Source organism: Panthera leo, chromosome A2 (genome assembly GCF_018350215.1).
Source record: "Panthera leo isolate Ple1 chromosome A2, P.leo_Ple1_pat1.1, whole genome shotgun sequence".
Lineage (NCBI taxonomy): Eukaryota > Metazoa > Chordata > Mammalia > Carnivora > Felidae > Panthera > Panthera leo.
Window position 1 is genome coordinate 144,978,709 of NC_056680.1, and position 23,052 is coordinate 145,001,760.

At 49.0% G+C, this 23,052-nt stretch overlaps 1 protein-coding gene across 1 annotated transcript; it reads left to right on the plus strand.

Moving 5' to 3' along the window:
• The first annotated feature begins 2,505 nt into the window (after positions 1 to 2,505).
• On the plus strand, positions 2,506 to 22,922 carry CPA4 (carboxypeptidase A4). Its single transcript, XM_042924650.1, has 11 exons — positions 2,506 to 2,570; positions 7,155 to 7,236; positions 7,653 to 7,787; positions 8,892 to 8,990; positions 11,787 to 11,888; positions 13,202 to 13,306; positions 14,048 to 14,158; positions 15,558 to 15,648; positions 16,866 to 17,065; positions 18,047 to 18,131; positions 22,650 to 22,922. The coding sequence occupies exons 1-11, from the start codon at positions 2,506 to 2,508 to the stop codon at positions 22,835 to 22,837; spliced, it is 1,263 nt and encodes a 420-aa protein (XP_042780584.1). The 3' UTR covers positions 22,838 to 22,922.
• The last annotated feature ends 130 nt before the right edge of the window (positions 22,923 to 23,052 follow it).

Here is a 23,052-nt window from a genome sequence, read left to right on the forward strand (position 1 = left end):
CTCGCGCTCACGGACCACAAGATCGCGAGATCGTGACCTGAGCTGAAGTCGGACGCTCAACCGACTGAGCCACCCAGGCACCCCTAAAAATTTTTTTTAATTGCAAAATATACAGATCATAAAATTGATCATTTTCACCAATTTTTTTACAGGTTTATTTCTTTTGACAGAGTGAGAGAGAGAGAGAGAGAGAATGAGCAGGGGAGGGGCAGAGAGAGAGAGAGAGAGGGAGAGAGAGAGAGAATCCCAAGCAGGCTCTGTGCTGACAGTGTGGAGCCCAACAAGGGGCTCTATCCCACAAACTGCGAGATCATGACCTGGGCCGAAATCAAGAGTCAGATGCTTAACTGAGCCACCCAGTCACCCCCATTGTCACCATTTTTAAGTATGCAATTCACTGGCATTAAGTACATTCACAGCGTTGTGCAATCGTTAACCACTGCCCATCTCCAGAGATTTTTCATTATCCCAAACCGAAATTCTATACCCATTAAGCAATAACTCCCCATTCTCCCTCCCCCCAGCCCCTCGTAACGTCCATTCGAGTCTCAGTCTCTATGAATTTGCCTATTCCAGGTACCTCCTATAAATGAAATCATATAGGATTTGTCCTTTTGTGGTTGACTTATTTTACCTAGCATAATGTCCTCAAGGTTCAACCGTGTTGTGGCATGTGTCAGCTGCTTCACCTTAACAGAGTAGTGTTTAGAGCTAGCAAGGGACTTTCGAGTTCATTTATTCAACAAACACTAATTAAACAACTGCATTGTGCCAAGCATTATCCTAGGTGCTGTGTGCCTTTTGCTTTTTTCAATTTCTAGTGTGCCGCATTATAAAAGCAAGTGGGGACTCAAACAAGTGACACTCCTTCTTCCTGGTTGCCCCATCAAGCCTGGGCTCTCAGATTCTCTATATGTTCTTTTTAGACATTCACTTCCATTAGGGATTGAGATTTTCTTCATGTTGATGGTTTTCTCTGGGAGAAAGGGTGGGAAGTGAATTTCAGCTTGCCTGGAATTCTGGGTACTTGATTCTTTAGTTCACATTTCTTGCCGATTCAGCTCTCAGCTCTTCTTTTTACTAATTTCGGAGCTGAAATCTGTGTCGGAGCCCAGCCTTCGTTATGGACCAGGGTGGGTGTGGGAGTTCAGTTTCACTGCTGACAGGACAAGAGTCCTAATAAAGCCTCTAGCTCCATAATTCCTGACAAAGACTCCTTGGCCCAAACTTACTTAGGCTTCTCTGAGCCCTCTTTTTGACTGGGCCTTGTCCGTGGGCCCTGTCTAAGTCAGTCTTAGCAAAGGATCCTGTGAAGTCATCCCCCAGTCCTTGATATCTGATTGAGTGCCTCATCCTCCGCCTTTGATGACTAAATCCTTGGTCTGCCTGCGGCAAGAACCCTGTTAGTCCAGTTAAACAAGAAGCCCCCTAGCCCTGATGTCTTCCCTCAGCAGTTTTCCATCTACTGACTGCCCCCCCCCCCCACTGTCTTTACTGTCCTAGGAGTTGAACACAATTGCTCTCTTCTGATGCATGAGCCCTATTGGAATAATCTTGAATAAAGTCTTCCTTACAGTTTCAACAAGGGTCAGAACAATTTTTCTTTAACACTCCCAACCGTGATCTTTGGTTGTGTCCACTCCCCTTGGGCAAGAGCAGAACGAATGATGTAGGGCATAGGGACAGTGGGATGGGGGGAGCCTTTGGGTGTGGGGCTCCAAATTTGAGGATTTGGAGCTCCCAGGACAGACTCGAAGGCCTCAGAGTCCCTGAAGAAGTTGTGGAGATCACGAGTGCCTTTCATATGTTCTGCTGTGATTCGGCAGAAAGGACACTAGACTGAGAGTATAGCGAATGTAACAGTCTTATTATTAATAATACCGTTAAGCCTTACCTTTACTCAGACCCCAAGGAAAACTGAGATTTTATCCAGACTAACACTTCTTCCTATCCCATTTACCTCCTGTATTTCTACTTTTTTAGTGGAGTCGTAAGAATTAGATGTCAGATTCATAACAGAGGTCACAAACTCTCATCGTTATGACCTGTTCTGGTGAAATTCTCTGACAGGGCTTATGGAGTGTGTGGTCTTGAAGTTGGCTTGGGGTTTCTTTGATAGTCTTCACTTTCTTTCTTATTCTAGAGGTAACTTCATTTCAGGTTTACAGTTTGGCCTCTCCTATCACCGTAAATTCTTTCCAGCACTGTGGGACTTCCCTGTTTATTCAAAAAACACTATTTAAATACCAAGTGATGAGCAACGTGGCACCCTTGGCACAGGCTTTTCCAGCCTGAGGAGCAAGTTCCTGACCTTGTAAATCAAGAGGGTTGGCCTTTATCACTCGAAAGGAATGGAAGAGGCATTGGTAGGTGCCCGTCTGACCTACCATCACAGTTGCAAGGGTGATTGGGAATCGCATTAGCATTTTTGAGGACATGAGTCTGCTTCAGACTCTTTATAAATACAGCTTGACTCAGTCACTCTATGACTGACACCCTTGGGACATGAAGTGGATACTGTTCCTTGGGGCCCTTATTGGGCTCAGCTGTGGCCGAGAAAAATTTTTTGGGTAAGTTCCTTTTGGACTTATTATTATTATTATTATTATTATTATTTGGCTAGTTCAGAGATATAGGAGCCAAATGGACTTGAAAATGAATGGCTGATTGTATCTCAAGTGGAGTGACATTGGGAAAGAAGACATGAGCTTCTGTCCCAGTCCTTCTGGGACAAGTTCCTTCTCTCTCAGGCTCAATTTATCTGTGAAATCAGGACTAGGTGGGCGCCACAGTCCCTCCCCAGCTCCCTAATCTCCCATCAGTTCTCTTACTTCCTAGTTCTTATTTTTAAGGTCAGTTCCAGGCCTTTCCTACTTTCTTCTATATTATGAATTACTGAGAATTACCAGAAAGTGTTTCTAATTTCTGCCATGCTTAGGGGGAAAACTTGGGTCTTATTAGGCTTTTTGGTTTCACCTCTTTGTTAACGGTGAAGGCTTTGTAGAGCTGGTGTTTTCTCATCAGTGCCTGGGACGTGGAGATTGCATAGGTCTTGCCTAGCCACAGCTGTGAAAATTGACACAGAAGGATACACTTGTACACTGTGTGTGTGTGTGTGTGTGTGTGTGTGTGTGCGCGCGTGCGGTGTGTTTGCAGAATGCTTTGCGCTTTGCAGTGGAGAGGACATCTGGGAGGTAGGTGAGATGAAGGGGTGCCTTGGTCCCCCGCTAGAAGATTGAATTCTAGTAACTCATTACCGCATAATGCTTTGCCATTTGCAAAGAGCTTTCATGTGCATTATCTTTTGGATCACGCAGCAACTCTGCCAGGCAGGGGTGTTATTTTCCTCAATTTAAACATGAAAAAACTCAGCCTTAGAAAGGTTAAGGAACCTGCCCAAGGCCACTTAGCTGGTAAGCAGGGGAGCTGCAACTCTGGAGGCAAAACCCATACCCTTTTGCTATCACCCAAGTTAGTCTCCGGACAGAATCCTGTATCTCACAGATATGTCTATATGTGTTAGTTTACTCTCTAATATACTATCTGGCTGGAGGGACTTTGGGGATGCTTATTGACGTAATTACTTATACGAGATTGAGTAATTTTTATGGTGATGATTTCTTTTCACCCCCGGTGTCTACTGTCAAAGAGCTCAGAGGGGTTGGGCATAGCAGGTGGCCAGAGAAGGAGATTTTTCCGCAGGCAGCTCAGCAGTAGGTGTGTAATAACTATGCTCGCTGCCATGTGGGCTGACGCAGAGAGCCGTCAGGCTCTCACTGCAGCTATTCACGTGGCTGGAACAATCTTTATTTCTCCGGATACAGACTTCGCTTACAGCGCACTGGACGGACCCCTGAGTTGAGACGGCCGGGCCCGGCACTCGATCGCCCGCCACAGGGACTTGCACCGAAAGGGCTGCGTGCCTGAGCTAATTACAGCTGTTTTTAACTGCTGCTGTCATCCTCACCCCCCCAATCTGTTCTCATCCTATAGTAGGGAACCCAGTAAGGGTGGTGGTGGGATCCTTCCTAGGGTCCATAGACATGTCCCAGACACTTGGCTCAGTGAACGTTTCTAGCAAGGCCTTTCTGGGCATTCATGTGGTAGGAAGCCAGAACCCAGCTTGGCTGGGGGTTGGGGGGCAGTAGTGATGGAGATGAAGATAATGGTTGCTCTCCCCCCGCCCCCGTCACCCCCTAGCTTGTGTTTCTTTCACCTGACTCCCTACTTCCCCAGTGTGTCTCACTCTGCTGGGGTCTCGTGGCCTGGTCTTCGGCCATCTGAAGGATGGACGGCGGCCAGGATGCCTAGAGGTGCAGGGCAGGCAGAGAACAGGAAGTATGAAATGATGTCTTGGGGTGGCTGCAAAGCCCGGCCGGCGATCTGGGCGAGAAAGGCACAAGGGCCGGGCCTCTTGGCTTTGCCCTCATGGAAATGGGGGAAGGATAGAAGCTTGGCACTAGGGCGTCCAGAACATGGGATGAGTGTGAGGGTGAGTGAGAGGAGGTCACCAGCCATCGCGCTGGTGGCAGCTGGACAGCCCGAGGTGTGGAAGAGGACCAGAGTTAGCAAGAGCGCGGAGATCACCTGTGGGGAGCAGCAGGGGTAGACGCGGCAACTTGCAAATCCCAATATATCCCCTGTCCCGGACCAACCTTGCATTTCCAGGAAAAGTTTGAGGTCTTTGACTGGATTTCCAGATGGCGGAGATAGGTTGGGTTCGGCCACCCACACTCCCAGGACCGGGAAGGAGCATTTTGCAAACAGAGACAAGGACAATTAGGGCAAGAAAATGGCTGCCTTTCACCCGGCACCTACTTATGTTCTCTCTGCTTCTAGGCACTGGCAGGCTTACCCTCATGAGAATGATGTTAGATCCCCTCAACCCCCCCACTTTTTAGGGCCATCTGAAGACCATCCCTCACGTTGCCTCCGGGTTGGGGAGAACCTCATGGCTGATGACATTGGTTCTTGGAGCCTGGGTGTGAGATTGCCAGGAAGATAAGGAAAAGGGCTAGCAACCAGGTAGAGGGAACAGCATGGGCAAAGGCACGGAAGGGCAAAGTACGCGGTGAATTTGGGATTTCGGTGAGGCTGGCGCTGAGAGAGTGTAGGAGGGAGAGGGGGAGGAGAGACAGATGGGGAAGGGCCCCACTCCGCACCAGCCCTTCGACTCTGCCTCCCTGCACCCCACAGTTGTGTCTTTATCCCCGGTAGCTTGGCTGATAGGGTATGATGAAATGTGCTGTGGATTTACTCACGCTCAGGGCCAGTTCGATTCACTGTGTTCCGCTGCTGTGTGGACTATGCCCAGGAGTGTGGACGTGCTGTTGTGAACTTACCACCCTGGGAAAGTAAAACACACGTTCGGGGTGCACGTGTAACGTGCCGTTCATACTCTCGAGAGCTCCTTGCTCTTCGTTCCTTTTTTTTCTTTTTCTATTCCCCGTTCCTTCTCCCTCCACTCCTTTTTTATGATTGTTCTAGTCAGCGTTGTGTTTTACAAGATGCCTCATTTTGCCAATCGAGATGTCAGTGCACAGGTGCTCTCTAGAACACTCATTTTAAAGACTCCTCGTTTCTGGAGTGCTGGGGGTGGGTTGCGACAGAGCGTAAGTTCGGCAGATGGGGCCCGGGACTTAGCCAGGAGTAAGGATTCCCCTTCTGTTTTCATCCTGTTCCTTTTTTGCGAGGCTGCTTGCCTGCGTCCGGGAAATGGTAGTCTGACTCCCCACCTTCCTAGGGCTGCAGTTCAACTCCTGGCAAGCCTGTTGGGCTCAGGCTGAGACCCCCCCCACCGCCCCAGCCCAGCCAGTGGCTTCTCCAGTGTGGCCTCAACAGCTCCGGGGGGATGGGCTCAGCTGCCCACCTCCAAGGACCCTGTGGAGACTGGACGCCTTGGGAGAAAGTGAGCCCTTGGCATTGGCATTTCCACCAGACCTCCCCCCCGCAGCGGAAGCAACCCTTGCCTCCTCGGGGCTGGACTAGACGACCCCCTGGAGATTCTCCAGAACCTCCCAGAACAAAGTTAGGCCCTGAGAGCCCCATCTGGATCGAGCCGGTTTTCTGATCAGAAGATGCGGATCTGCCACGTGAGGCTGCACATTTAGCTCCCTGTGACAGAACCATTTTCTCTGTCAACAGGTCCTTCAGCCCACAGCCCTCTCCAGCAGCTCTTCCCGCATTCATTCGTGTAAAGGGATGACGCATGTGACAGCGTTGAGTGCGGATTCATTCGGGCCGTCACCTAGCAACGGGCTAATGGCTCCCCTGGCTCCCTGAGCCGGCTGAGGGCACAAAGGCAGCTTTTCAGGCTCGGCCTTCTCCCGCCCACACACAGGACTTCGGGGGGCCTCTGCCCCTGCCGCTGCTGCGGAAGCTAAATGGTGTACACGAAGCGAGTTCAGGACAGACGACAAAGGGGGGCTCGGGACTGGCCGGCTCCCTTCTGGGCCTTCTCAGGGCCCCCTCGGGAGGACTGAATCCCAAGTCAGCCCCAGCACCCTAGCCCGTATTGTAATTCGTATTTGTATAGAGTTCTGGAGCTGGACAGGATTGAGAGACCACCCAGCAAATAGCTAATAACCCTCCGAGGACAGAAGGTCTGTTCTCTTTTCCAGCTCTTTCCAGCACGGACCTTTAGCCAGAGTTTCAGTCCTAGCCCCTGACAGTGAAGAAGTGCTTCTTTATGTCTTGAGTTAGCTTTGCGTGTAACTCAGGAACATTCCTTTCTGCAAAATATATATGTTTTTCATTATAAAGTAATATGACCACATTACAGAAAACAGATACAAGGGGAAAAAAAGTAAGTCATCCATAATCCCACGACCCGGACATAAGCACTGTCAGCATTTGCTATATTTCCGTTGTCTGTTTTTCTTCCAATGCATCTGCTTTTTCCATACTTGTAATCATGGCATACATACAATTTTGTGTCCTGCTCTTTCGCTTAATATTTCCCTTCAAGTTATACTATAAGCCCTTTTTCACATTTGCCACGTAGTCTTATTTTTAATGGCTATACGTTATAACCAAAGACTAGACCGTTTCCTCTCATTCGGCCCAGTTATGTCTGGGAGAGTAGGCTTGGGGTTTATCTGCCAGCTGAAAGCTGACCATTATCTCTTGCTTTTTTTTTTTCCCTCCCCCTCCAGGGACCAAGTTTTTAGGATTAACGTCAGAAATGGAGACGAGATCAGCAAACTAAGTCAGCTAGTGAACTCAGACAACTTTAAGGTACCTGGTTCTTCTTAGTCCTCTTGGGTATCTCTGACTTTGGTGAGAGACGATTAGCACCGCTGGCGAGGTTGCTCCTGAAGAGTTTCTGTGCGTAGTCCTGTATCAGTCAAGTGCCTCCGCACGCCTAAGAGGGCTGTAGGTCACAGCGCTGCTGTCCTGGGAGATGGGAGGCCTCAGCAGTGGGCTCCATCTTTCTGTCTGCCATCGACTTTTTACTTCTTGGACTTTGCCAGGTATTGCCTTCTGCGTAGGCCTGACCAGACACCGCCGCGAAAAGGGCAGCGTTTGCCCTTGGGCGGAGCCCAGCTCCTCAGGGATCACCCTGGCTTTTGGCAGTTGTTCCAGAAGAATGAGCTCATTGTGCCTTTTACCTGAACTGTCCTTTAACCTGGTTTTATTTCTGTTCTCTTCAGCTCGATGTTTGGAAAGCTCCTTCCACCTTCAGTCGTCTTGTGGATGTCCTGGTCCCATCTGTCAGCCTGCAGCCAGTCAAATCCTTCCTGAAGTCCCAGGGCTTAGAGTACTCAGTGACCATCGGAGATCTGCAGGTGGGTAGAGCAAGGTCCCTAACTGGTCTTGCATAGGCCAAAGCATCCAGAGTGGATCCGAGACGCGTGCAAATCCTGGTCTTATCCTTCTCCATTCTATAGATGAGCTCATTGAGGCCTAGGGAGGTCAAGTGCAGTGACTTGTTAGTGGAACACGTAGTAGAAAAGAGCATTATGTCGGTTAGGGAGCTGGGCAGATCTGGATCCAAATCCTGATTTTGCTAACTACCAGCTGTGTGACTTTGGACATGCTATTAATGTCTCGAGCCTCCATTTCTTCCTCAGTAAAATGGCACCAGGGAGGACCTACTTCCCACAATTTGTTGAGAAAATTAAGTGATTAAGCGCATGTAAAATGCCCAGCAGTGCCCGGTCTGTCGTAGGTGCCCCGCAAGTACTATACCTCCGTCCCTTTTCGTATTTGAAGTCAGGAGGGAAGAAAAGAGTGTGCGTGTGTATGCGGGGGGGGGGGGGGGGGGTGTCGGAGACCAGTCATGAAAAGCGCCCTTTGAGAAAGAGGGAATGTCACCAACAGTTCTCAGCAGAGGGGACATCACCACCCATCCAGACACCAGCCTCACGACCTGTATCTGAGCAGCAGGACAGTGCCTGGCTCATGTTCTCTCCTTCACCGAGGTGGGTTATGGACTAATTGGTGATTTGGCCCGGGAGTTTCCTGATGGCGTGAGCAGCTGTGAGCTTATTAATCATCCTCACATGTCACAGACATCTGCCAGGAGCCTTCAAAGTATGAGTGGTTATAAGAATTTCTTTGTTTCTGAATGGTTTCCCAAGCTGTGTATTTCAGAGGCACTGGATACCAGATGCGGGCTGATGCCTAGAGAATTCACAGCGTAGAATAACCAAATAGCACATATGTTGCTTTTGGGGAGTAAGTGGGTTTCGAATGGGGTGATGTACATCGGGTGCCAAGAAGTAAGCTTTTATAGATATGGAGAAAAAAATCTGATCCCCTTTTACACCCTGGCATTTGTGTGACGAGGGTGCCGCCATCTTGGCCAGCTCGTGCCAAGACATGGCAGAAACAACACGAACCTCCATGTCCAGTGGGTCACTTCACGACATTGCCGTGTCTTTTTTCAGGCCCTTTTAGATCATGAAGATGAAGAAATGCAACACAATGAAGGGCAAGAGCGGAGCGGTAATAACTTCAACTATGGGGCCTACCATTCCCTGGAAGCGGTAAGTGTCTCAGAGCAGGTTAAGAGAAAGGTCGTCAGAACCCTGGGTTTTGTGACCCGTTTTCTTACTTCCAGGAGGTAGGTGTTAGTCCTTAGCACAACACCCTTTTACTAAGGGGCTACAATGTGAACGCTTCAATTTCTTCGTAATTCTTGGGTCATTTATCTCCCACCAGCACCTAAGAGCACAGTGAAACACAACTGAACATTTTCTCCCACATGTATCCTTCTTTTCTAAGGCAACCCCTTAAAGAAAACCATGGAATAATTACAATCATTTCCGTCCTTGTAATTCAACCTTCTTATACCCCGCCATAATCCCTGTATTTTACTCACCCAGATTAAAATGTTACTTATTCCAGGCAAGTAGACAAGTGGTTATTTCCAAGGTTAACCAAATATTTCCACTCATTTATCATGATTACTTACAACGTATATTTGTTCCCTAATGTGTTTTGGTGCTGTGTTTAGTTAAAAACCACTTTATATAGATGACTGACTTTCAAGGTAAGCCAACCCGTACAATAAAACACTTGGAGCAGAAAAATTTAATATGCTATTAGAACTCAAGGAATCAAGAGGGGCTAGAGAAGGGGACCGCATCACATATAGCAGAGTTTTGTTATGACCCTCGATGTCTTCTGCATTAGTCTGGAAGCTCTCTTCTAGCTCAGAACAACACCTCAAAACGAAACTGTTACTCTCCTTCCTGTACCTGCGTACATGTTGTTCTTTTTATCCAAAGACGGTGTTCCTGGCACGCTTTGCATGAGGCATATACTTTGAGTCGTTGTTCTTCTAGATGAGGGGTGATTTCCAAGGTTGACCAACTGTTTTCACTTCTTTCCCCTGATTGTCAGTAGCTTTGTTTATTGTGTATACTTCCAACCGCACTGGCCCTTGATCCCTCTTGTGACCAATGACACACATCTGCAGAACAGCTGGATAAAGTTAGGAGTTCAGTCCCGGGCCATGGACAAAAGCAGAGCTCAGGGCTCACCCAGGGATCAAACCCATGACGTTAGCTTCGTTAACGTGGGCCACTCCCTAGCTGAGCTTAACCGGTTGCAAATGTCACCCAAGACCCCAGGAACTCCGTCCCCTCGCCTGCCTGCCATGGGATCCTCACTCTCTCAAGCACTTGCTTTTGCCCTCTGGCTCTAGGTGTCCCCCCCCCCCAACCCCTCCCGTGAGGGCCCCCGCTGGGCATTGGCGTGCTATCTCCCTCTTGGCTCCGTCACATGCAGTTCTTTCTAAAAACAGCTTTGAAGAGCTCTCATCCCGTAGCCACTTAGGCCTTCTTACGTCTCTGGTGGGAATGTCATGTTTGCTGTTATTTCTGTCAGTTGCTCGGCCGAGTTTCCCCTCATGCCGGCAGTGTAAATTGGACCCCTCCCTCCGGATATAGCTTGGCGTTGTAACTTTACCTGGGTGACTCTCTTGCCTGTCCTGGCTCGGTGAGGGCCTCCGGCTTTGGCTTCACTTTCTGGGGTCAGTAGGTAGAGTTTCCAGGCCCTTTTCGTGGCTGGGAGGGCTGGTTCCCAGCTGTCAAGTTCCAGCCCCTTGCCCACGCCGGGTCCCGTGCTCTATGTTGCTATTCCTGGTTTGCCGCAAACCCGCAGTGCCCATGGCAGGTGTTTGGTCCCCGTGTTGCGTTTTCTACCTTGCACCCAGATGGCTAATTGTTCCCTTTTCATTTCTTGCCCCTGCGGTGTCTCCTTTCTTGAGTTTTAAACTTGGCTGTGGGTTATTCTCATTGTAGTTTGCCTGGCTTGCTGTTATGCATCTTGGGGGGGGGGGGGGTCGGTCTCTTGCTTCTCTGCTCAGTCTGCCATATTGACTGCAGCTCTGATAAACCATTGAAGCTTGATTTTATTTTATATTGACTGCATGTTTTTCTCCTCTGTAAAGCTCCCTCTTCCAATTTTAAGGTCTAAATATAAACTTATTTATTTCCTTCTTTTGACCCTCAAGAGGTTTGAGCAACTAAGATGGATGAACTCTATTGAAATCAAATTAAAAAAAATTGAAAACAAATGGAAGCATTTGTAACTATGATTTACAGTGCTTCACTTGTTCTCTTAAGGCCGATAGAGGAATCTCCAAAGTGGGGTGCTTGTACTACAGGGGGTAAGGAAGACGCCTCACTGGGATGGAGGAAGAAACCTTACAACTTCTATTGACGTTCTATATATGTGTGTATTTACTATTAATGCAATTATTAATGTTTTTGTTTCTTTGGGTTGTTTTATAGTGTACGTAGTATATTTTTGTGGTGCATTATTCCAGTGATATAACATACATAATATATGGTATGCACGTAGAATACATAACATATGCACATTATAAAACAAATACACACACACGCGCGCGCACACACACGCACATAGGGCGTATGGTAATTTTTAAAAAAAAACCTCGTGGAGAAAGTGATCAAAAAGCTTAGAGAGGATCGTTTTTCAAGAACCTTGGCTAAATGGGGCAATTGCTGATTTATCCAGTCTAGTATATGGCGCAAAGCACCACACTGTTGGAGAAGTATCTGCACAAGTCTCTCTCTAGGTTAGTGGCCTATAATTTTATGGACAAATAAAATGTGTTATTTTCTAGAATATTGTTGAAAAGGACTCTTTAGGCAGTTCTTCAAGAATAAGTATTCCAGGGCGATAATGTTGCCAATCCCACGATCACAGGGCTGGTAGAAATCACTGAGATCGGTAAGATGAAATTCACAGATACCTACCCAGAGCTGAACAAAATTTTTAAACGCCCCTGAGTTCACTTTTTCGTGCTTCAGATTTATCATGAGATGGATAGCATTGCTGGAGATTTTCCTGATCTGGCGAGCAGAGTGAAGATTGGGCATTCATTTGAAAACCGGTCCATGTATGTACTGAAGGTGAGACCCCAGGCTCTTCAAGGGGCCAGACTTGGACTCAGGCTCCTGGTCCCTTGTGTCTAGGACCCAGCCCTCAGGCCTCTGAAGGAGACAGCGTCTTAGGATCTCCTTGACTTCAGGGGCGTGGGGAGACATCTACTGGGGTTCAGGTTTGGTCTGACAGAGAGTCCTCTGCTTTTGCCTAATGTGGAACGAGTTAGAACTTAGAAGGAATCCATCCCATTGCAAGCTTTGACTGAAAGGCAGGATCAAAGGGAGTGGGGGTGAGGGCTAGTGGGGGTGCGTGTGGGGTGGGTTCGATTAGTATTCCAGAAAGCTCTCAGATGGGCCACAGTCTTTTGCCCTCATTCCTACCTCTGTAAAGTAAGACAAATGGGGATAGTTCTACAAATTCTCTTCTGCTTTTAGGGGTACTTATTGGAAAAGCAATCTAGGAAGCTAATTTTAGGGTTGATGTAATTTTAAGCCCAGCCTATGCTCCTTGGCTGCACAAAGCCTAATTTCTAGATATTTCTAACAGATTCAGGTCTATATTGGCAAAAGAGGTAGGGAATTTATGGCAGGGACATAAATTACATAAATAATCCAGCCAAATGAATAAAAGGAATTTGGAGATAGGAACCACGGAGCAACTGATGGTGCTAAGCATTTGTCAAATCCTTAGCTTTGTATAAGCCGTGAGGAACCCTGGCTCATAGCGGTGCTTGAATTACCAGCCGGAGGAGATTTGCCACTGAACTGCTTGCCCTAAAATAATCCCCATAAATTTAGATTATTTGCCAATCTGATGCAGACTCTGGCTTCATTAGCACCACACTCTGACCCAAGGCGGCCCAGCCCCACACTAAAAGGCGGGAGCCAGAATTCATTTCATGCCATTTACAGAGAGCTATAGTGAACCTCTCTCTTCCTCCTTTTAAAATCGAATTCATTTATTGCATCAACGAGAACAGGCTGGTTCATGCACTTTTGTGTCTCTCTCTGTCGGGATACCATTTGAGGTCTTTCAAGAGACATAATATTATCTCTAATCACACTGGCATTATAATTCACAATAGCAATTGTTTCCCTTTCCCATTTGCTTCCAACCCGGGGGCAGCTCAAGCTGCCCGGAGCTTCGGCTGGGCCCTGACAGCCAACCAATTAAGCTCCCTGGTCACGGAGAAGCCTGATAAATAGATGGTGCCCTCAGGAACATTTGGTCTCTGAATTATCTTAAATGGATTAAATGAATAGGGGTGAGCTGGGGAGAGGAGAGGTGAGTGGAGACGTGGGCAGGAGGGTCATTTTCTGGCCTCTTTCTCCTTCCACAGTTCGGCACTGCAGAAGGCGGGCGGCGGCCGGCCGTTTGGCTGAACGCAGGCATCCATTCCCGGGAGTGGATCTCGGTGGCCACAGCGATCTGGACTGCGAGGAAGGTCATGTCGCCTGGTATTAGCTGAGAATTCCGGTGGGCCAGGGGTGCCCCCGCAGCATCCCATGAGGCTGGGCCTGGGGGACGAGGTGGGAAGGCACTCTGCATAGACACAGTAGGCTGGGGGCCTTTTCGGATCAGAGAAGCAAGAGGTCAGAGCCCCTTGGTCAGGGCACTGCGGTTAAATGACAAAGTGCATTCATGGCAACGAGCAAGCTAATGAGCTGCAGAGGTGGCCCCGAAACACTGACCCGCAGTCAGCCCCGCAGAAAGGGAGCAGAGTCTCCTCAGCAGCGAAACTCAGACGAGCTTTGCCTTCAGTCCCATCCTAGCCCTCCAGACCCTCGAGGACCTCATGTTGTCTCCGTGTCCCTCCGGAGGGTCTGCTTTAAGGCAGCGCTAGGGACAGGAAGGGTGCTGCGCGTGGAGGATTTATTTTCCCGAAGCTTTAGCGTGGGGCCCCAGATTCCCCCCAAACTATCATGATATGTGGCTCTTCCCTCCCCTCTTCCCACCCCCTGGAAGGAATGAATGAACCAGGCAGCCCTGGACTCCTTGCAAACGTTGACGTCCTCATTGAGCCATGTGCCCCCAGGTTTCGAAGTGCTCCAAGAGCTTTGCACGGGGCCGTGTCTATGAGGGCGGCAGGGAGGCTGCAGAGGGGCATCTGGGGAAGATACACCGGCTTAGACCTAGCACCCCAGCCTGCCCTGGCTTCGCTGACGAGCTTCTCGTCTCTGCTCAGATTGCATCTGATTACGGGAAGGACCCAACCATCACCTCCATCTTGGAGAAAATGGATATTTTCTTGTTGCCTGTGGCCAATCCTGATGGATATGTGTACACACAAAGTCAAGTGAGTAATACTGAGCGGGCCGGGCTTGGAGTTAAGGAGAATTGGTTGAATCCCTTGCTTTGCCGCCTGCATAGCTGTATGAACGTGGAGAAAACTCGCACACGTGTGCATGTTAGGAGCTCTCTTAGGCTCTCGTTTTTCAGTCTCTCTCTGAGCCGAGAGTCACCAGGGAATATTTTTGTTAGAGAGAAGAGTCTAATGAACTCCCTGTCATGGCTCTTGAATAATTATCAACACTTTACCAATCTTCTTTTCATTTCTTTCCCTCCCACACCTTTCCCCCCTTTTCTTTAAAAGCAAATCCCAGACATCAGGTTATTTTACCCCGAACTCCTTTAGTATGCATCTCTAGTCGATGATAATTAAAACAAAACAAAACAAAACAAAACAAAAACCCAAACAATACACCACTGTCACCTTTTAAAAAATGAATGGAAGTTCTTTCATATCATCTAATTCCCCCAATTATCTTTAAAATGTCTTTTGACTCAATTTAATGAAATCAGTACCCACATAAGGCCTGCGCTTGTATTTGGTTGTTCTCGCTCTGCAGGCTTTTTAAATCTACAGCAGTTATCCACCCCCGCCCCACACGCATCTTCTAAAATGTCATTCATTTGTTGGAGAAATCGAGTAAATTGTCCTGCAGAATGTCTCACGTTCCGAATTTGGCTGATGGCTTCTTTGTTGTGTGTCATTTGTTTCCGGATCCCCCATATTTCCTATTCACTGGCAGTCAGATCTTGAAGTTTGACTGGATTCAGGTTGGTTTTTTAGGCAAGAATAAAATAGTTGCTGTGCACTTCCTGTCACTCGCGCCAGCGATCATTTGGGTATATGATGTCTGTTTGTCCTACTTTTGCTGAAACCGAGAGTTATCCGGTGGGTTCAGGTGGTATCAGGCTGGTTCTCGCATTATAAGGTCCTTTTTTTTTTTTTAAATTTTTTTTTAATGTTTATTTTTGAGAGAGACAGAGACAGAATGCGAGGGGCAGAGAGAGAGAGGGAGACACAATCGGAAGCAGGCTCCAGGCTCTGAGCTGTCAGTACAGATCCTGACGCGGGGCTTGAACTCACGATCCGTGAGATCATGACCTGAGCCGAAGTCGGACGCTCAACCGACTGAGCCACCCAGGCGCCCCAATAAGGTTCTTATCAGGACACTTTGGGGGAGTCCTTCTCTCTGAGCCAGAAGGGCTAAGCCTTTCCTTCCTGGGAGATGAGCGGAGACGGCTCAGTCACTGAGGACCGGAGCCCCGGTGAAACTCCAGGCAGAGCCACAAGCAGCTTGCCCCCTCGGTGGTGCCCGTCTCCATCATAGACCCCAGAGAAAACCTTCGCCTCTCCTGTGCCCTGACCCGTCTCTGGATGCGTGTTCCTTTCTTGATGGACTTTTCAGAACCGATTATGGAGGAAGACACGGTCCATATATCCTAGAAGCCGTTGCGTTGGTACTGATCCAAACAGAAATTGGAATGCTAGTTTTGCAGGTAGGTTGGGGACATGGTTTTCAAAGCCTGGACCACAGGGCTCCCAGGTGGCGGCGAGGGAGCCAGTTTCTAGGCTGGCTCCATTCCTGCTTCACTGAGAGACTTGGGCCAGTCCCTTACACTATGTCTTGGGTTTTTGTGTTTCTTGTTTTGGATAACTCTGAAAAGGAGCAACTCTGCAATTCTTGTTCTCCTAAAAGAACACTAACATTTGGGGCACTTGGGTGGCTCAGTTGGTTAAGTGTCAGACTCTTGATTTCAGCTCAGGTCATGATCTCACGGTTCGTGAGTTCGAGCCCCGCGTCGGGCTCTGCGCTGGCCGCTCAGAGCCTGGAGCCTGCTTCAGATTCTGCGTCTCCTTCTCTCTCTGCCCCTCCTCCTGCCCCCCCCCCCAATAAATTAAAAAAAAAAAAAAAGAAAAGAACACTAATGTTTGAGAAACTGTTGTAGTCTTGGATATACAGATCCATGCCTTATACCCTGGTCACCCCGCTTCTCTTGGGCGGGTGGCTGGATAGATGGACGGGTTCCTGGTGGTAACTCGCAAGAGGGCAGCTTGCCTGCCACACACACCATTGGCGGGGACAATAATGTGTCTGTGGGAAAGGAGCTGATAGAAATGTGGGAACTGAGGGCATCAAAGTGAAGTCAGATCTTCCCACAACTGGGGTGGTTTTACACTCATGCCAAATACCTCAGGGAGCTCTGTTGTGGAGTACAGAAGGCAGTATTTCTAAATGCCTGTCAAATACGAGACTTTGGCCACAACAATAGATTATTTTTGGCAGCCCTTGGCCATTAAGATCTGAACCAAGAGAATGAGTTGACACCAGAATAAATGGAGTCATTTTCGTTATTAATTGGTCTTCATATTAATTATCTCGAATACTTGTTAATTACAACCCATTGTCAGGTATGATATTAATTATTTATGACAACTGTTGAGCGATACAATACAAGGTCAACTCTATCCGTTTAAAGGATTCCTCCCAGTTTTCCTCCTCTGGAGGCAGATGCAGTACCCTAACTTCCCACTTCTGCGCCCTCCCTGCCATGTACGCAGAGTGTGGACTGACTAGTCTCTTGCGGGGGGTTCTAGCATTGACCTGTCCACTGCCAACGCCTTCCGCCCTTCTTCTGGGTTGAGTGTCCTGCATTTCTGTTTTCTTGCCTACGGGTTAATCTTTCTGCTTGGGCCACCTCCCCACCCCCCACAGGAGAGGGAGCCAGTGACAACCCTTGCTCTGAAATATACCATGGACCCCATGCCAATTCGGAAGTGGAGGTGAAATCGGTGGTAGATTTCATCCAAGAACATGGGAATTTCAAATGCTTCATCGACTTGCACAGCTACTCACAGCTGCTGATGTATCCGTATGGATACACAGTGAAGAAGGCCCCAGATGCTGATGAGCTGGTGAGTGATGGGCTACCTTCTCCGTAGAAGCCCTGGGCCTGCTTGACCCTGGGGTGCTGCCACAGTGGTTGTTCTCCAGCTTATAGGGAAAGTCCGGGAGCTTGGGCTTATTTCATCGGGCCGGGTCTTCTCTCTCTGCCCTTTGGAATGTGCCATCAGACCTCCTGGGGGCAGGTAGAAGTCCGCTCTCATTATTTCTGTGTTTGCTGTGAGTTTCAAGGACTGTACCCTGCACCTGTCCTTTCCTTCTCAATTATTTTTCTGACCAAAATGCGTTACGGACCCACTGCTTGCCAAGAACTGTGGTGTGGGTGGCACTGTGGAGGGTCAGGGGGAGGTGCTCCTCATTCTGGTCAAGGTATAACTTAAGTAGGGTGCAGGCTACAGCCTAGGGGTGCTCTGTGTCACATACAGTGACTCGCCCCAGGATGTGAACAGGCACTCAGGGTGGACTGGCTCAAGCAGGGCTGCACCTGCAGGGCGACTGCGCGCTTCTCCCACTGTGCTGGTCGGTTCGAGAGCGCCCCCCCTGCCCAGGGCCATAGCTGGCCTATAAGCCTCCCGGCAGATGCAGGCCTCATGCTAGGTGTGGACTAGATTCTGGTCTCAGACAGGCATTCTGCATAGGGCACATCCACATACGGTGGCCCCGTCTCACTTCCACTCCGGGAACGCCCAACTCTTAGAAGGTTTCCTCTGAGACGTAACTTGGCCTTCTCACATGTTCACGACCACGACATTCCCGTCCCTCGGGAGGGGTGACGATGGTGGTGTATTTACTAGATTCCCAATGGGCTGGTGAGCAGCCCTCCACATCTCTGTGTATCAGGCTTTGGCTCTGGTTGGATGGGAAGGAAGGAGACCAGAAGGGAAACCCAGGGGAGGGGCCGAGAATCTTCCATACCATTGCAGTGCAGAACAGCTGGGGGATGTCAGGCTGTGGGATCCATTCTTTCTCACTCTGCCGATTCCCCCTTCTAGGACAAGGTGGCAAGGCGTGCGGCCAAAGCTCTGGCTTCCCTGTCGGGCACGACGTACCAAGTGGGTCCTACCTGCACCACTGTCTGTAAGTACTCGCTGTGTGCATCGGTTATTTAGAAAATGCTTTGAGAGGAAACTTGAGAAGAAGGAAGCGGGAGAAGAGCTGCAAGTTAGGCTTTACCGCACTGTAGCCGGATTGTTAGTTGTTAGCGGTAGACCAGATTTGTGTCAAGCCTGTGTGATCGTCCGTGCTGCAGGTGTCGTCCTCATCGGTACCGTCACCACTGCTGGGCCATTTATCACACGCCCACAGTGAGGTGAGTCCTGCTGGACTGCGTTCCTCACATTCCAGGAAAGATCCTGACGTAGGATTTTCAAAGGAAAATTCAAAGGAAAGCCACCTCTGGATCGGCAGACCGAGGTGGTGGTACTGAGGGTGGGGAGGCGGGTTCGCTCACCTTCCCGTCAGTAGTGAGCACGTGTTGGAGCACAGCATGCTGGGATCTGGGATCTTCTGTGCAATGGTTAACATCAAGCCGAACCGCCCGCCCCCCCAAAAAACCTCTACCGAGACTCCAAACCTGAAGGTGGTCTTGAGGCTCATTACCTACAGCTTCAACCTTTGTTCTGGTTTCTCACTGAAGTGTCTCATCTGAGCATTTCACTCTGTTCCTGCTGAGAACCTTCCGGTTCCCTTATTCTGTGAGCCTGATCTTTAAAGGTCAAATTGAAGAATATTCTCGTTCTCTACGAGTCTAGCTATCAAGGGGAAGTAAAAATACAAACACGAGGAGCACAATTCTGGTACCTTTTAAGATGGCGCCCTTCTTTCCCCCCCCCCAGTGCCTCCTCTGTAGGTAACTTTCCGACAGTTGGTCCACCCTCAGAGCCCCTGCAAACTTGCTGATACTTCTGTCCTCTTCCATCCCATGACCGTGCCATCCAACTGCTTCATCCTCGGCTAGCTTGTCCCTTTCGCCTTCCCCTTCTGGGAGGATGCTCCATCCGCCCTGCTGGGCCCTCTGGACTCTGACCTCAGCCCTCTTGTCTGCCTTTCATACACCGCTGCCATCATGGCCACCGCCACCGCCACCGTGCTGTATAAAGCAATTAGCCTGATGTTGTCATTGTGTGGCTAATTGCAGCAACCGTCCATTAATTATTCATGGTTTATTGTTATTAGTGTTGTTAAATGGGGCCCCCTCAGAGGAGAAGCACGTCAGGAGAGTCTCCATTCTCTGCTTAATTAGTGAGGACAGAGTTCGGGACTACAGAGAGCTAGAGAGACTTGGTAGGAGTCCTTTGACGAGGCCTTCTCAAAAGAGCTTTGTGGGTCACCACAGTCGGGGCTTTGGGGTCAAACTCCAGTTTAAAAGATGGCCTTGTCGTCCCACATCAAACGCATTCTTTCCAGCTTAAGCTGTGCCAAAATCAAGAGATACTCGTCGGACTCCTCCAGAGCGAGAGGAAGAAGGCTCTTCTGAGTGTCGTCCAGGAGACATAATATTTCCTAAGTCTTTCCAGAGTGCATCTTCTGTATTCTTTAAAGGCTTTGTCTGCCCCCTTGGCTTTCCAAAATGTAATCAATTTTTGTGTAATAACACCCCAATTCTATGGGTTATTATTGCATGTGCTACACGAATAGTTGACATTCGTCCCTTCAAGTGCTGGACCTTTTCTTAGGTTAACCATTTTAGCTGAAAACAGTTGTCAAGTGAATTTCATACTTTCTTGCCTTCTTTTTCTTTTTCCTATTTTTGAGAGAGAGCGAGAGTGTGCAAATGTAAGCGGGGGCGGGGCCAAGAGAGAGGGAGACAAAGGATCCAAAGCAGGCTCTGTGCACACAGCAGCGAGCCCGATGTAGGGCCCGAACTACTGTGAGATCATGACCCGAGCCAAAGTCGGACCCTTGACCGACTGAGCCACCCAGGTGCCCTGCTTTCTTGCCTTCTTAAACAGAGCATGGACAAGAGATTTAAGCTCCTTTTTTTCATGATGGAGTGGCCTTCTGAGCATCATTGGTTATGTCCTGAAGGCTTTCTGTGCCATACCGCGTTTTCAATCCCTGTGCTGGACAGCCCCAGCCCATTTTGCTTCTTTAATTCTTGTGTCTGCGTTAAAGAGTTTTCATGTCCCCTTCCTCTGGTCAGACTGTGCGGCTTTAGGCCACCTGCCTCTAGCAACCCTCGCCCCTTCCATTCACTGATTCTGGTCTACTCAGGGCTTGGACACAAGTTCTCTGGGCTCATCTGACTCGTGAGGATGAAGGATGTTCATGACAGCATCGTTTATAGTCACGGAAGACTGGTGAACACCTAAATGTCCGTCAGTACAGTACTGAATAAAAGCATTCACACGGTGAGACAGTGTGCCCCCCCCCCACAAATGAATGAGGTGCATTTATATGTGCTGATAGGGAATAATTTTCCAATGTTAATTTAAAAAGACAGTGGGGTTTTTTTAGTGTTTATTTGTTTATTTTGAGAGAGAGAGAGAGAATGAGTGGGGGAGAGGCAAAGAGAGAGAGGGAGAGAGAGAATCCCAAGCAGGCTCTGCATGGTCAGCACCGAGCCCAGCTCGGGGCCCGATCCCATGAACTGTGAGATCACGACCTGAGCCAAAATCAAGAGTCAGACGTGTAACCGACTGAGCCACCCAGGTGCCCCTACGTGTGTCTTTTTTTTTTTTTTTTTTTTTTACGTGTGTCTTTAATAGCATATTAGTAGTGTGTTCCCACTCGTGTTAAAAGAGTGGGTAGATTCTGAGCAGAGACCCAAATAAAGTGAAGTACGTGCACTTGATCACTTTGCTCAGCAGAGATCTTCTTGGCTCCTTCCTGAATTCAAAAGGTATTCTGAAATACTTGAGTTTGCCATATAAATAACCTCTAGAAATTTCTGGTGCCATCATCTGTTTTTTATTCAGCCTTTTCCCAGGGTAGAGAAGGACGTGGTAACCGCACAAGGATTTCGGAGACTATAGGAGGGTCTGTTCCATAACCTCAGGGGGCGTGTCATCGCAGTAGAAGCAGCATCTCTAGAAAAATCACAAATGCTATCATGGGAAACAACCCTCAGGAATTGTGGGAAAACAAAAGGAACCCATGTCTTCATTTAACAGACGTGTACTCTACTCAATGGACTGGGAGGAGGTTGAAGAAAGCACGGGCTTTTATCAGCAGAGGGACCCGGGTTTCAATTCCAATCCTGCCATTTTCCGTCTGTATTTCCTTAGGTAAATTACCCACTCTGAGCCTGGATTTCCTCATCTGAAAAATAAGGACAGTGTTACCCACCTCACTGGGGTTTTTATTTTTTATTTAAAAAAAAATTTTTTTTTAACGTTTATTCATTTTTGAGACAGAGAGAGAGAGACAGAGCATGAATGGGGGAAGGTCAGAGAGAGAGGGAGACACAGAATCTAAAACAGGCTCCAGGCTCTGAGCTGTCAGCACAGAGCCGGACGCGGGGCTCGAACTCACGGACCGCGAGATCATGACCTGAGTCCGCCCAAGTCGGACGCCCAGCCGACTGAGCCACCCAGGCGCCCCTCACTGGGGTTTTTAAAGATTAATGAGGTCATACACGTAAACTTTCCAATATAATGACGGGCTCGTGGTGGATGTTCAAGAAATGATAGTTGCTGTGGACGTCATTATTTGGCGATTCAGTGTCACCCACACTTTGCACTTTTAGCCAGTTTCTGCTCTAGTAGAGTTTGGCTGGGAAGTAGCAGGAAGGTAGGCCTCTTTCCTTTCCCCAGCCTTTTGGCAAAGGGACAGCCTCAAGGGCATGCTTCTTTCTCTCCGTGTATCCCTTATCTCTTGCTATGTAAAGAGTTATCCTAAAACTTAGCAGCTGAAAATAATATAAACATTTATTTTCTTCCGCTGTTTCCCTGGGTTAGGAATTCAGGAATGGCTTAGCTGCGTGACTCTGGCTCAGGGCCTCTCCTGAGGTTGCTAGTCTAGTTCCAAGGCTAGAGTCATTTAAAGGCTCGACGGGGCCGGATAGGTCTGCTTCTAAAGTGGCTCACTCAGGTGCTTCCCAAGCGTGCTGAGTATCAGCAGGACGCCTCAGTTCTTTGCTACATAGACCTCGTCACCGTAGGACGCTTTCTGACTGTCCTACTTGGCTTTCCCCAGAGCGAATGATCCAAGAGAGCGCGGTGGAAGCCACAGTGTTTCTGGTCTAGCCTTGAAGGTCACACACCATCATTTCTGTAGCCGCCTGTCAGTTACCCAGGCCAGGTCAGCCCTACTCACTGTCGGAGTGCACCGTGCAAGGATGTGAAGACCAGGAGACCAGGATCACGGGGGCTGTCTCGGGGGCTGCCTATCATACTCTGTGCAGACTGGTTCTGAGTGACCTGAAGGAGTCTCCACAGTGAGTTAGTGACAAGGTGGGCCTAAGGGTTTAAAAATCTCTTGGCTTGAGACTGTTGAAGATGCTCATCAGGCCAGTGTTCATGGGTCGTAGGCCTGATGACCTACAGAAAGGACTCTAGGGCCCTAAGGAATCACGGGCAGGCTGAACCCCTGGCTCCTTCCCTTCTAACCCTGAAAGAAGCTGGGCTTCAAAGTGTTTTCTTTTCTGACTTACAGACCCAGCTAGTGGGAGCAGCGTTGACTGGGCATACGATAATGGCATCAAGTATGCGTTCACGTTTGAGTTGAGAGATACCGGCCACTATGGCTTCCTCCTGCCAGCCAACCAGATCATCCCCACTGCCGAGGAGACCTGGTTGGGGCTGAAGACCATCATGGAGCATGTGCGGGACAACCTCTACTAGACGAAGAGCCCCACCCTGACCCTGTCTTCCGCCATTTATCCCCACGTCTGGCTGCCCGCTAAAGCACTACTAAAGGGAGCTTGTTCTTTCACGCGTGAGTCAGAGCCCTCTGGCTTTGTGGGGCACGCAGGGCAGCCCCTCTCCGGCCCTCATCCTTGAAGCTCGCATGTTCTGGTGGTGGACCTTAGAGAGGCGCTGCTGCTACCCTGCTGTGT

Bases quoted from the DNA above. Each gene is read 5' to 3' on its own strand.
- CPA4 (XM_042924650.1), top strand. From the start codon at position 2,506: ATGAAGTGGATACTGTTCCTTGGGGCCCTTATTGGGCTCAGCTGTGGC. The intron at 15,649-16,865 runs GTAGGTTGGGGA...CACCCCCCACAG, and splicing joins TTGGAATGCTAGTTTTGCAG to GAGAGGGAGCCAGTGACAAC. The intron at 17,066-18,046 runs GTGAGTGATGGG...TCCCCCTTCTAG, and splicing joins CCCCAGATGCTGATGAGCTG to GACAAGGTGGCAAGGCGTGC.